The sequence below is a fragment of the Marmota monax genome, unplaced genomic scaffold (genome assembly GCF_021218885.2).
Source record: "Marmota monax isolate L192 unplaced genomic scaffold, Marmota_monax_Labrador192_F-V1.1 WCK01_AAM20220418_F8-fsc00095, whole genome shotgun sequence".
Classification (NCBI taxonomy): domain Eukaryota; kingdom Metazoa; phylum Chordata; class Mammalia; order Rodentia; family Sciuridae; genus Marmota; species Marmota monax.
The window spans coordinates 1,390,682-1,405,730 of record NW_026695244.1 but is presented as its reverse complement, the minus strand read 5'-3'; the positions used below and the strand labels follow the sequence as shown (position 1 = coordinate 1,405,730).

The 15,049-nt window shown below is 41.8% G+C and overlaps 1 protein-coding gene across 3 annotated transcripts in view; it reads right to left on the bottom strand.

Moving 5' to 3' along the window:
• Positions 1-15,049, bottom strand: part of Kiaa2012 (KIAA2012 ortholog) — a 115,204-nt gene that overhangs the window by 81,786 nt on the left and 18,369 nt on the right. For all 3 annotated transcript variants that reach the window (XM_058578150.1, XM_058578148.1, XM_058578149.1), the window contains exons 3-7: positions 8,360-8,519; positions 5,977-6,132; positions 2,781-2,923; positions 893-1,076; positions 169-311 (exon numbers count right to left, since the gene is read on the bottom strand). In XM_058578150.1, the coding sequence (XP_058434133.1) occupies positions 169-311; positions 893-1,076; positions 2,781-2,923; positions 5,977-6,132; positions 8,360-8,519 (786 nt within the window). The remainder of the gene's footprint in view (positions 1-168; positions 312-892; positions 1,077-2,780; positions 2,924-5,976; positions 6,133-8,359; positions 8,520-15,049) is intronic.

Below are 15,049 nucleotides of genomic sequence, written 5' to 3'. Positions count from 1 at the left end.
CTTAGGAAGTTACTACAGCTCTTTCCCAGCTCTACCTGCTGCGCTCTGAGCTAGAGAGGCTAGTTCTCTATTGAGACATCCTTTTGAGTCACCTTGTTTCTAAAGAAGGATCTCACACACACACACACACACACACACACACAGGCACACACATGTGTGCACACACACCTTTTTTTTCTTTGCTTCCCCAGGGGTGTTTTGTTCTGAGCCAATGGCAGATGTTATTGGAGGGAGAAGGCACCTTGCAGCAGGAAGCTCCTGTGGCAAGTGGCTCCCTCTGGCCCTGTGCCATTTCATATTTCCTTGTTTGTCTGTAGAAACAGGATGAGAATGAGAACCTATTAGCTACAGGTATGGAGATGGACAGTTGACTTTCAACTTTTATCACTTTTTTTTTTTTTTAAGGGAAGAAAGTCTGGGAGAGTGTGGGGACTGAGATGGCCAAGGCTTTGTCTGAGTCAGGGTCAGGGAGTCCCAATCATTCTCTGTGTTGGGTTCTGAGTCAGGTGATGGAGAGAATGACAACAATAATAACTAATATATATTGAGCATTAACTATGAAAAGAGAATTATGCATTAACTCACTTAATCCCCACAGTACTCTTGTGGAATATTATTATTCCCCTTCTACAGAGGAGGAAACTAAACCTCAGCCAAATTAAATAATTTGCCCAGGATTATAGCTAGTAAATGGGGGATAGTTTGAGCCCAGGCATTCTGATTGTAGAATTTGCATGGTTAAGTACCAGACAAGGAGGTATCCCCCACTCTGGCTGTTATTTTCTAAGGTGAGTGGCACACAGAAGTGACATTCATCATGCCTGTGTTCTCAGGTGAACTCTGCACAATTAATTTTAACCGGATCAATTGGACAAGAATTTTAGTTTCTTACCACTGAGATCAGCCTTCCTATTGGGGAAGGCACCTCCATAAAATGTCATGTGGGATTTGTCACTCAGGAGCCAGGAATGACTGACGTAGGCATGCCCAAGGGCCTTCTTGGAGGTTTGCTGTGTCTTTTCATTGTGGCTTTCCTCTGAAGCATGTCTATGAAGGCGATCCTCCACTGATGTGTCCTAGGGAACGACAGATACACAGAACTATAAACAGGCTGTCACAAAGCAACAGAACAGGTTCCTGTCACAGCCCCTGTGGCTAGACTTGTGGTTCTAAGGATGAAATTTGTTTTGCAAGCTGGAAAGACATACAAAGCTGTGTGTAACAATGAAACATTTTATTATTGATGATAGAGAGAATGATATAGTGCGTTCTTTGTTTCTTTTGGTACTGGGGATTGAACCCAGGGGTGCTTAACCACTGAGCCATATCCCTAGCCCAACATAGTGCTTTCTTTAAAAATTGTTTTTTAAATGAAAATAAAAATGAAGTGATTGTATCATTGCCTTTATCCATTATAAAATGTCTCTCCTCTCCTTGCTTTAGCTATGTGGCTCTTTCTCCTGTTTACATTCTCCTTGGCATATGACCTTGTAAATCAAACAAGTTTATTCAAGATGGGAGCAGATAATGTCTATGTTGCTCTGAACAACTGTTATCTCATACCACTCCCCTACACAGGCCTTCGAGTTGACAAAGTGTTTCTACATTTTAAGTCATTTAATCCCCGTAGTAACCTTGTGAGAAATATATGATTATAGTTCCACTTTGTAGAAGAATTCATTCAGATTCAAAGTTAGTTGAATTTCTTTTCTTTTTCTTCTTCTTTTTTTGGTGTCAGGGATTGAACCCAAAGGCACTTAAGCACTGAGCCACATCTCCAGCCCTTTTTATGTTTATTTTATTTTTAATTTTTGAGACAGAATGATAGAAAGAATGACATAGTGCCTTCTTTCTTTCTTTTTTTTTAAAGAGAGAGAGAGGGAGAAAGAGAGAATTTTTTTAATATTTATTTTTTAGTTTTCGGAGGACACAACATCTTTGTTTGTATGTGGTGCTGAGGATCGAACCCGGGCCGCACGCATGCCAGACGGGCGCACTACCGCTTGAGCCACATCCCCAGCCTTTCTTTCCTTCTTTCTTTCTTTCTTTCTTTCTTTCTTTCTTTCTTTCTTTCTTTCTTTCTTTCTTTCTTTCTTTCTTTCTCTCTTTCTCTCTTTCTCTCTTTCTTTCTTGGGGATGTCTTGCTAGGTTGCTTACCGCCTTGCTAAATTGCCAAGGCTGGCTTCAAACTTGAGATCCTCCTGTCTCAGCCTCCCAAACTGTGGGATTACAGATGTGTGCCACCACACCTCCTTTGAGACAAGGTCTCACTAAGTTGTTGAGGCTGGTCTCAAACTTGTGATCCTCCTGCCTCAGTATCCTGAGTTGCTGGGATTACAGGCATGTGCTACCATGCTCAGTTCAAAATTAGTTGAATTTCTTGTACCATGTTTAAAGCCAAGAGCTCTTCTTCCTAGATAAGGCTACAGATGGGGTGAAGAGTCAAGGGAGGAGCCGTGGTTCAATGATTTGGAAAATCTGGAGTTAAATAAAGTTAGGCTGGTGACTTCACTATAGGATTGCCTGAAGTGCTCCATATCTAAGTGCGTCCTCTGACTTTGCTTGAAAGGATGTATGCAGCATTTCCCCAATGTCTTTGGCTATAAAACCCTTTTCTTCAAGGAATATTTGACAGTGTTCTTCAAGGAATATATCAAGTGACACTTTGAGAAACTGGTCAAAGCATTCTTCTCTTCTCTGGAGAACCCCAAGAAATGGCAAAGAGAGGAAGGATTCCATAAGTTTGCAACCATGTCACACAGAGTTCATTAAAGTGGTACCTCTGCTGGGGTTTTCTCTTCCTGCCAGGGCTGCTTCCTACGTGGCAGCAAGTGAGTCTCTCGACTACTGTGGTTCTTGGCTACAGAGTCCTGGTTCATGTGTCCACCAGCCCCAGCTTCCTCTTCATCCAGGCCCCATTGACCTGCAAGAGTGGACAGTGGATCAGCCTAGAACCCCAGAAATGGGCATGGTGATTTTGCTATCTCCAAATTGCCCCCCATCTTGCTTCTTTGAGCAAAAGTAGTCAAAGCCCTTGTTTCTCCTGCCGCTCCTCCTTTACTTCTATTTTTTTTTTTTTCTGGTAGTGCTTCTATAGAAATGGCAGCCAATTGCTGGAAACAGGGTCAGGAGACTAGGGGAAGAGGCTCTGTTGACCACTGTTTTCTCACCTGCAAGGTGAGGATACTAATTTCTTGCCCTTACTTCCTTGCAGAGCTGTCTGGAGCTCAAATAAGATAATGAATGTGGCTGCCCGGGATTTGTGGATTTCAGCAGTGGCACTATGGTGGTGTGACCTGCAACCTTGCTTGGTTGTCATAGAGATGCTTCCAGTCTACAGCAGGCTCCTGGATTTCCTGGGTGTCTCCCGGTTGTTTACTTAGGGAAAAAACCCTTAGGTGTGCAGCGAGGTGGGACTGCTGCTCAGCTCTCTGGATTTACCCTGTCTGCAACCCTTGGGAGGGATCTGAGTCAACAGATGACTCCAGCATAGTTAACAAATCTTTCATCGATGGTTTAAAGGGTCCTGCAGCTATTTTCATCACTTACTCAAGGTAGATTTATTGCTGAAACTGTCTGGCAAACCTTCCTTGTTTGGAGCCAAGCTTTAGCAATCCCTTCATTCCCAGCATGCAGCTCTGCGGAACAAAGCAGGGTTGTCTTTCAATCAGGGGCTCTGGAAGCCTTCAGGAGCCCTGTGTGAGATGGAGCACTAGACTTCCGGGAGCTCCTCCTCCTTCCCCTAGTCGGCCTCACTGTTCCTCTATGCTCCCCAACCCTCACCTGCCCTCATCATTCCCTTCCTTGTGTGTTGGGTCAAGAGCTGAACGCTCATGAGTGGAGCTGCTCACCCCCTCCAGCTCACCTGCCTCTGCCCATTGGTTCCTGAAGCCTACTCTGATTGATGCTGATTCTGAGAGAGTGTTGGTGGCTGTGACACAGGTGCAGGTTCCAAAGTCTGCCCAGGTTTTAGTGGCCCAGGGAAGCTTGAAGCCTGATGAGTCCTGGGGATTCCTCAATCTAGGTGGCCCAAGGCCACATTGGACTTGCTCCCTAGGGGATCTCAACTCCAACTGGAGTGCAGCACTGAAGAAGACCTTTTGGGGTATTCTAGAATGTTTCTTTGGGGTCCAGTCAGACTACAGATGCATCCTTCTTGGAGCCGGATATACTTCTGAAGGTGGAGAAAGTGAGACTCTAGTCAAATGGTCCTGCACTCAACTGGGTAACATATTAGTGTCTAAGTTGGGACAGGGGCATTGTGGTAGGGGAGAGAGAATCATCAGCCTCTTTGGCCACATCTCAGGTAAACTCAATCTATGTGATGGTAACAAGAATTTTATCTTCGTAAATGTCATTATCCAGCTCATTTGTTTATGCCTAATAGAAACCAGTTTGTAAGAAAAGTACTGGAAGTTTCAATTATTGAAAGAAGCCCACAGAACTGTCTCTCTGTATCTCACATATGCGGCGGGGGTGGGGTGGGGTGGGGTGTGGGTGGGAGGGCATCCAGATAGCAATTCAGAGCTTTTAGGGAGCTTTTCCCCTCTGTCTTCACCTGTGATTTGCTACATCAGCCAGGGAGGAAGGAATGCAGACACCCTTACTAGCATTTTACAGAGGGGCAAGCCAAGGAGGCAGGGAACGTGAGCAACTGGGCCAATGGCTTGCCTCATTGTTGGGGGGCCTGGGGCTTGCAGTCAGGACTTTTGCTACTTCTCCAGATAAAGAGTTTGGCAAAGAGAGGGAGGCCAAGGGGAGATAAGGTTAAAAACCAATGAAAACATTAATCAGGTTTCAAGTTATAGCCTCTGAGCTCTGTTTACTTCTTAAAACATTGATTTTTTTCGGCCCCTGTGATTATGTGCAATTGGGCATTGCAATCAGTTAGTAATTATACTTAAAAAACAAGAGCTTGGACAGTTTATAATTAATATTTATTGAGCACTTACTATGTATGAGGTACTAAATTATCCCATTTAACTCTTACATATGACCTTGTGAAGTAAAGGTGATTTGGTCACCTCCATGTTATAATGAGGAACCCAAGACCCAAAGAGGTCATTTATCTTGGAGCCTGGTGTTAATAGCCACATGCTTAGTTATTATTCTATACTGCCTCTGTGTCCCTGCCTGCCTGTGACAGCTCAGTAAATCTCTGTAGTATAGAACAGTTTACAGACAGATCACAATGATTTCCTGTGCAGTAACCATGTAGGTCTTGATGTGCTGTTGCAGGGATGAGCAAACAGAAACTCAAAGAGGTGAACTGACTTGCTCAAGATCCTATTACTTGGGCTGGGGTTGTAGCTCAGTGATATAGCACTTACCTAACATGTGTGAGGCACTGGGTTTGATCCTTAGCACCACATAAAAATAAATAAAGATATACATATATGTATGTGTGTGTGTGTGTGTGTGTGTATATATATATATATATATATATATATATATATATGAGATACTGGTTTTAAAAAAAGTTCCTACATCTTGTAAATGACAGAACAACCACAACAATTCTGGCTCCAAAGCTTATTTTCCCCCCATATGATATTGCTACCAAAAAAATCAAAGGATTAAAGAATATTCAAGTAGAACAGACCTAAGAAATCATCTAAAACATAGAGTCTATGCATGCACAGCTCAATACAGTATATATATAGCCATTAGAACATATGGCTATTTAGATGTAAATTAATTAAATTAAATAAAATAAAAAGTTCAGTTTCACCATTGTAGTAGCTACATATCAAGTGCTCATTAGACTTAAGTGGCTGATGGTTACTGTATTGGACACTATATAGAACATTCCATCATTTCAGAAAGTACTCTTGGATAGTACTGGTTTAGACTAACCCCTTCATTTTACAGATGATGACACTGGAACATAGAATCCCTAGATCTTATTTTCAGAAAATCCACTTTAAGGTGTTAAAATCCAAATATTTGAGCACTAGTCCCAAAAGCAACATGTACCTTGTTCAAAAGATTTTTCTTGTTGAATCCAAAATGGAGGGAAGACAGGCAGGAGATGGTATTTGGGGGGCACACCTGAAAGATCCTGTTGTGGCCTGAGACTCTTTGGCACATTAAGTTGACTTTCCTGAAGCAGCACAGAATCCTTGATGTGCCCTGAAGAACAAGTCAGAAATTTTTGGTAGAAATATGGTCTCTGATCTAGAGTTTTGGAAACAACAAGTTTCCCCACTTGAACTAGTTTTGGCTTTGGGTAATGCCCATAAAGGAAGATAGTTAGAAGATGAGAGGGATTAAGAAATGAGATTGAGCCTATTGAGGTTTCTCTGTTCTTCTAGTCTTATGCTATAAGTATGCTTCTTTAACTTCACCATTCCCAAAAACTGGGTCTTCCTCATGTAAGAAACATGGCTGTTTCCTTGGAGTTGGGTGAAAGGCTCATTCTGCCTAGGAGGAGGGATCCAATGGTAGTGGATATATCCTGTTTGCTTCTGTGGGCCTTCTCAATCTAGTCATTAAGCAAATTTCTGTTTAAGGCTTACCCTCTGTCAGGCAGTAGGGTGGATACAGCAGGACCAGACATGGGCCCTTTTTAAAGACACTCAGTCTATTAGATAGACAGAGCTCCTCTGTGCTCAACTGTGTGGCCCGAGTGTCAGTAAGGATCGAAAACAAGAATTTCAGTATGGGCTAGAGTTGTCAGAAAAGCCTTTGGAGAAGATGTTAACTTGAAGGGCAGAGAGAATATCTCAGAGAGGCAGAATGAAGGGACCAGAGAACATACTAGCATCACAAACATGGTGGGCTCTGAGATGTGAGGGAGGGAGAGAGTGGCAGGGGCTATTGGGCAGGTCATTTCTCACCAGAGTCTATCCATTATTTCTCCAGCTTGAAGGCCTACCTTTAAGAGGAGCTTAGGCAAAAAGTTATGAAAAGAGCCTTCAGGTATACATACATGTCTTTTGTTAAACCACATGCTTTAGCCATTTGACTCCCATAGAAGAGTCTGTGACATATATTGATGTTAAGAGGAATTAACCTTCCTTCCTTCCTTCCCTTTCCTTTTCTTATGGTACCAGAGATTGAATCCAGGGTTGCTTTACAACTGAGCCACATCTCCAGCCTTTTTTTTTTTTAAAAATTTAAGATAGGGTCTTGCTGAATGGCTGAGGCTGGCTTTGAACTCATGATCCTCCTGCCTCAGCCTCCTGAGCTGCTGGGATTACAAGTGTGTGCCACCATGCCCAGTGGTCCCTTCTTTCTTAGAGATGTTGGGCTCAGGCAATGGGGCAGTGGCCTTCTCTGCCTCAGCCCCATCCAATGATAAACACATCTTGGGCTAAGGGGCTCTTTCTCACAAGTGCTGAATAAATGAACTGCCTGCGACCATGGTATTGCCATGAAAGTAAAGCCAATTATTGGACAAGCCCACATCTCTCATTTTGCTTCAAGTTACCACTTACTAGGGAGAGAGCTGTTTTCTCAACTCTCCCAGGGTAAACCTATAAAGGAAAAAGAAAGCCAGAATTCTTCTGGTCTTGCCTGTTTGTTGGTGCTGAAGAGATGGCAAATAGCAGAGTGGGTACTGGCAAATATTACAGCTTACCTCTCATCCCCAGTAGGTTTGCCAAATAAAATACAGGATGTCCAGTTAAATTTGAATTTCAGGTAAACAATGAGTACTTTTTTAGTTGAAGTATGTCTTAAATATTTCAAGTTTAGCTGTGTGTGTGTGTGTGTGTGTGTGTGTGTGTGTGTGTATGCCCTCAACCTGGCAACTCCAATCCTCATTTCCCGTTTTCATTTTTAAGCCTTTGCAGAGTGCATGTAGGGTCTCTGTTCTGCAGAAGGGTGTCCATCTCACCCTTAAGGGAGTTATGCTGGAGAGCCGCCATCTTCAAGAGGTCCTGGAGGATCTGAGATCGCCTCAGATGGGGAGCTAGGGAATGTTGGCAAGAATGTGGAGCTGATGGTGCAGGGGATCTGACTTCTGGCCCCAGCTCCGCTTTTGAGTGATTTTGGAAAAATACTTTGCTTCTCTGGGCCCTGCTTTTTTTTCTTACCTTATAAATAGTGGAAGTTAAATTGGAGGGTCTCTGAGGCCCCTGAGTGGGGAAGTTTGGGAAGAAAGTTCTGGCTTGGGATGTGGAGTGTGAGGCGTGAAGGCAAGACTTCAGTCTGTCCTTCCCTTTGCAAATTCTGAGGGAGGATAAAGGGCCATGGCCGTGATAGAGACTTGCAGGCTACTGAGCTCAGAGACTTTGCTTTAATACACAATTGGGCCTGAATTCCTGGTGCTTCAGGTCTTGATGGAAAACACACCCTCCCACCAGAATGAGAAGTGGGGCAGCCTGGGGTTCACCCCTCCCATTGCCCTACTGACCTGCACATTGGAGCCTGTACATGGTGTCAGGGGGCCAAGTCCGCAAGAGGCCTCGGAGGTATCTCTTAGCTGAATACCCAGGTTGGATCTTTCTTTGGGCCTGGCTGTCTGGCTGACTTCGGAAGTACAGGTACGGTTGCCAGGCTCTGTCCTGCTCCCTCTGTGGGGACACCAGGCAGAAAAGAGCACATCTGATGAGCCCTGAGCTTCCCAAAGATGCAGGCTGGTTAGCACAATCCTCATCAGTAATCCAGAGGCTCCCAGAGGTGACAGAAGGCACCAAAACCAGATGCCTTGGCTAATAGACATAAACCAAGAGCCTATGGAGCAAAGCCCTGAAAGGCCCCAGCAGATTTGCAGTTGGAAGGGGAAGGAGAAATGACAAATCCCAGACCCCATCTTGAGATAGAGCCTTAGAAAAGGATAAAGCCTCAGAAGAAAATGCATTACTTAGCTTGGCCTGTGGAAATCATTTTAGTCCCTTCAAAAATGGCTCTGCACAATGGGAAAGCCAGTGTGTAAATGAACATCAGCACTAAGTGTTTGTAATATGAATGAAGGGACAGACAAGCCATGTCCATGTTCATGGGGAGCCTGGCATTTTGAAAATATCTGGCTCTGCTCTCTGCTGCATTTCATTTCAGCTAGGAAGAATTTTGGGGGAAACTTCCTGCCAAAGTCAGTCCTGCTATGCAAGACATTGCAGGGAATAAATGTATATAACATTTTACACTTGGCTAGTGATTCACATTATACAAAGAACCTTCACCTTATTATAATCCTCTAAGGTAGACACTTAAATGACGCAGAAACTTCTCTCGGAAGATGATCGGTTAAGCATAAGAATGGCAACTGTGTGGTACTTGTGTTGACATCTATCACTTTCCCCCTGTCCATGGCAAACATCACTAATCAATCACAGCATTCTTGACTACCAAACTCATTATGATATCAGAATCCATTCTTTCTTAAAACATTTTTTAAAAATTGAGGCATAAATTATACATATATTATATATTTATATATACATATATGCATATATGTGTGCATATAAATATACATATATATATGTATATATATACATACAAAATACAGAAAACTTCATCAGCCCAGAAAGTTCCTTCATGCTACTTCATAGTCACTGTCCTTCCACCTACCAGATAATCACTATTCTGATTTCTGGCACTACAGATTATTTTTGAACTTCATATAAATGGAAATATATATCATGTATTTTTTTTAAAGAGAGAGAGAGAATTTTTAATATTTATTTTTTTAGTTTTCGGCGGACACAACATCTTTATTGTATGTGGTGCTGAGGATTGAACCCAGGCCGCACGCATGCCAGGCGAGCGCGCTACCACTTGAGCCACATCCCCAGCCCATATCATGTATTTTTTGCTGCTCCATAAAAATGATCTACAATATTCCAATGAGAATTAGCATAAATATAATACTTATTTATCACTCCTTGGTTCAGCAGCTCCCCCCAAGACAATAACACAGACTGGGAAGATAAAGGGTGTCTTAGTTCAATTTCTGCTATCATAACAGAATCCTAAGATTGGGTGCTGGGAGCCATTAGCCAAGTAGGTATGACAATTTCCTTGCCAGCGTACCCCATGTTGCAGTGACATTGAATGTACATGACCTTGCTCAAGGACCAAGGCAGATTAGGGTGTTCCCGGTTTTAAGATAATCTTGTTTAGGGCGTTCCCAGTTTAGGTTCCAGGTTTAAGGTTTAAGATTATTCCTGCTGGGAATAGGGCGTATCCTGCTGCCTGAGTTCCCCTTGAGTTCTCACGGGATTCAGACAGTATATTTTGGAGATAGAAGCCCAGTGGAGGTGAATTTGGGAGAGAAGGTGGATTTGGGAAGAGAACGTGGATTTCCCCAGAACGTGATTGTAGACGGCTGGTGTGAGTTCGGGAATAAAGAGTTGCTGTTTGAATCTACAAGCTGTGTGGTGGCTCGTGATTGTGTGCCCAGCCAGACTGTGGCATTTGTGCCCAGCCAGACTGTGGCATTTGGCGGCTCGTACGGGGAACTTCTGAAGCTTAGAGGTAAGTGAAATTACTCGCCCCTGAGGAAGAGCGAAAGAATGGGTGACCAACTCAAAAAACAATGTGTTATTGTTTTGATTTATCTTGTTTTTGTTTCAAGCTGCCTATCCCTAGAAATTTCTCAGGCAAACTGGAAAAAATGGTTGACTAAAGGTTTGAAGTTTGTCGGCCCTGAGGAAGAGAAAATTGATACAACGATTTTTTATTCCGTTTTTGTTTCATTCAGTTTCGGCTTTGTTTTGTGCTATCTTATTGGGTTGCGTTATCTTTATAGTAGATTAGAAATTAGTAAAAAACAAACCGAAAAGATGTTAAGTAAATTGTTAGAGGTTCAGACCATGGAGAAAGACATTTTAGATCAAGCAAAAGAGAAGGTCTCTCGAGCTAGTCAGACAGAGGAAGAAAATTTAAAGGAAAAGGGGTTGTTAGGAAAAAGGCCACAACAGGAGGCTTTTAGTAACTCCGTTTTATCACAAGAGGGCGTAATTCAACCAACAGCCCCACCGATGGAGACAGCTGAGTGGCCCTCAAACCCCGTAGTTGATAAATGGGATCCTGAGACAGGACCTCAAAGATTAGCATGCCCTGTACTTGAACAGGCAGGAGGGCAGCGAATTCACCGTGCTTTAGATTTTAAAACAGTGAAGCAGTTAAAGGAGGCTGTAACAACCTATGGTCCCCAAGCTCCCTTCACGGTAAGCATGGTTGAGTCCATTACTAACTTGGACATGACGCCAGCAGATTGGGCTAGCATGTGTAAATCTGTACTAAATGGAGGACAATATTTGTTATGGAAGGTTGCCAATGAGGAATTTTGCGCGGAGACAGCTAGGCGAAATGCAGCAGCCGGTTACCCTCAAAGAAATCTAGATATGTTGTTAGGAAAAGGACCTTATGAGGGTCAACGGCAACAAATTGAATATGATCCTGCTATATATGCACAAATTGCTGCAGACGCAGTTAGGGCATGGAAGACTTTACAAGGACATGGAGATTTACAAGGTCAGCTATCTAAGGTAATACAGAGAGCTAATGAACCTTACGCTGACTTTGTAGATAGGCTAATTCAAACGGCTGCCAAAATTTTTGGGGATACAGAACAAGCAATGCCATTAATAAAACAACTGGCTTATGACCAAGCAAATCGTTGCTGCAGAGAGGTTATTAGACCATGGAGACATGAAGATTTAAACACATATATTAAATTATGTAGAGATATTAATGAACAAGGGCAAGTCTTGGCAGCTGCAGTACAACAGGCTTTAGATGCCAGGCCAAAAACATGCTATGATTGTGAACAAACAGGACATTTTAAAAGGAATTGCCCCATAAGAGGAGGGTTTAACAAAAGTAGGTATCAAAGGAATAGAATACCGGGTATTTGCCCACGATGCCGTAGAGGGAGACATTGGGCTAATGAATGCCGTTCTCAAACCACCATAGAAGGTACTCCCTTATCAAAAAACGGACAAAGACCAGGTATTTATCCAAGATATCGTGGAGAAAGGCATCAGGCTCCATTGCCAAAAAACGGACAGGGGGGCCCAATGCTCCGGGGCCCACAACCACAAATATACGGGGCAGTGGAGGATCCCAGCAACACCATCAGGGTAGTGCCCAGGACACATTGTCCATTAAATCCCTCATCAGACAAACCCGAGGGAGCGCAGGGTTGGACATCTGTGCCTCTGCCAGAGCAGTATTAACTCCAGAGATGGGAGTTCAAATCATTCCCACAGGAGTAAAAGGACCTCTTCCCCAAGGAACAGTAGGCTTATTATTGGGACGTAGTTCATCTACATTAAAAGGACTTATGATAAGTCCTGGGGTAATTGATCCCGATTATGTAGGTGAAATAAAAATTATAGCTAGTTCTCCAAGAGGTATATCAGTAATTTCACCTGGAGATAGAATAGCACAGTTGTTAATAATACCCAGCCTACATAATAAATTTCCTAGTCATAGTGTAGAAAGAGGTTCCAGGGGATTAGGCTCCACAGGTGTAGATTGGGCTATGTTGTCTTTAAATTTAGATTCTCGCCCAATGCTAAAACTAAATATTCAAGGTCATGAGTTTAATGGGCTACTGGACACAGGAGCTGACCTTAGCATCATATCTCGTCAAGAATGGCCAAAACATTGGCCATTACAACAAGCCACTCAAACGCTTCGAGGCCTAGGAGTGGCGACTAATCCCCATAGAAGTTCTATGATATTAGATTGGAAGGATCCTGAAGGATGTGAAGGAACTATACAGCCATATGTATTGGATCATCTTCCTATAAATTTATGGGGACGAGATGTCCTAGATCAATTAGGTTTGACGTTAACAAATAACATCAATCCTAATGCGCCCACTACTAGGGCTAGACAAGGCTTTAGGAAAGAAAAAAGATTAGGAAAACAAGGGCAAGGTATAGCAGCACCAGTACAAATAGATCAAGGAACAGACAGACATGGGTTGGATTTTCAGAAAGGGCCACTGAGACAATCAAAATTACTTGGAAATCAGAAAGACCAGTGTGGGTTCCTCAGTGGCCCCTGACTAAAGAAAAGATACAAGTAGCCCATGATCTGGTCAAACAACAATTAGCGGAAGGACATATACAACCTTCCATATCTCCCCATAATACTCCCATTTTTGTCATCAAAAAGAAGTCTGGTAAATGGAGATTATTGCAAGATTTAAGAGCCATTAATAATGAGATGGTTGTTATGGGACCTGCTCAATCAGGGATTCCTCAATTGTCTGCTTTGCCAAAAACCTGGCATGTTTTAGCTATAGATATTAAAGATTGTTTTTTTTCAATTCCAATTCATCCCGAGGATAGTCCACGTTTTGCATTTACTATCCCTGCATTAAATCATGAAGGTCCTGATCAGAGATATGAATGGAAAGTACTCCCTCAAGGGATGGCTAACAGTCCAACTATGTGTCAAATATATGTTAACAAAGCAATCCAGCCACTTAGAAATCAAAATCCTGAACTACAAATATTTCACTATATGGATGATGTATTATTGGCACATAAAGATAAAAACATATTGCTGGAATGTTATGCCACACTTACAAACTTATTAAAAAATTATAATCTAGAGATAGCAATAGATAAAGTACAATTAAATTTTCCAATTAATTATTTAGGAGTTCTATTATCCTCAACCATGGTCCGTCCACCAAAAATTCAAATACGAGTAGATCAACTCAAATCACTTAACGACTTTCAAAAGTTATTGGGAGACATAAATTGGATAAGGCCTTATCTAGGTATACCAACAGGAGAGTTGGGACCTTTATTTGATATTCTAAAAGGTCCATCAGATCCAAATTCACCCCGCATGTTAACTCCTAAAGCAAGAAAGGCATTAAAAATTATTGAAACATATATGGAAAACATACATTTGGATAGAATTGATATAAGTTTGCCTTTATTATTTATTGTACTACCAACAAAAAATATTCCTACAGGAGTATTTTGGCAAGAAGGTCCATTATTGTGGATACATTTACCTTATTCTCCTAACACTATTCTTACTAGGTATCCTGAGGCTGTAGGACAATTAATACTCAAAGGAATAAAAGCAGCGAAGGGAGTGTTTGGAATTTCTCCCAATAAAATTATTACTCCATATACTATGGATCAAATTGATGAGTTAGCTAATGAGTTAAATACTTGGGCAATAATCATGTGTAAATCTAATGTTTCATTTGATAATCATTTACCATCTAATCCTTTGTTGTCTTTTTGGTCTAAGCATCCTGTAGTTTTTCCTAAAATGACAAGAAAAACACCTATCATGAATGCTCCAAATATATTCACTGATGGGTCTAATAATGGTACAGCAGCAGTAGTTACCCCAGATCGAACTTTTACATTTTTAGTACCAAAACAATCAGCTCAAAAGGTAGAGCTTAATGCAGTTTTACAAGCTTTTTTGATGTTTAAAGATTCTGTATTTAATTTATTTTCTGATAGTCAGTATGTAGTTAATGCTATAGTATCTCTTGAAGATGCTGGTAGGATTTCCCCTTCTTCTACTGTTTTCTCTTTGTTTTCCACTATACAAAGTCTAATCTGGGACAGAAAAGATCCATTCTTTATAGGACATATTAGGGCACATACAGGATTGCCTGGAGCCCTTAGTTTAGGCAATGATTTAGCAGATAAAACTACACATGACATACATATTTTCTCTACATTTGAAGAAGCTACAAATTTTCATAAAAGGTTTCATGTTAATGCTAATACTTTACAAAAGCGTTTTAAAATAACTAAGGAACAAGCCAGACATATAATAAAACAATGTCAAAATTGTGTGACATTTTTACCACAAGTTAATCTTGGAGTCAATCCTAGAGGACTGATACCTAACCATATTTGGCAGATGGACGTCACACACTTGCCAGAATTTGGAAAATTAAAATATTTACACGTTACAGTCGATACTTCTTCTGGATTTTTGATGGGCTCCCTTCATGCCGGAGAAAAAACTAAAGATGTTATAGCTCATTGCTTACAAAATTTTGCCACTGTGGGCGTTCCTAAACAGTTAAAAACCGATAATGGTCCTGGCTATACCTCTACCTCTTTTAAACAATTTTGCTCATCATTTGGTATTACTCATA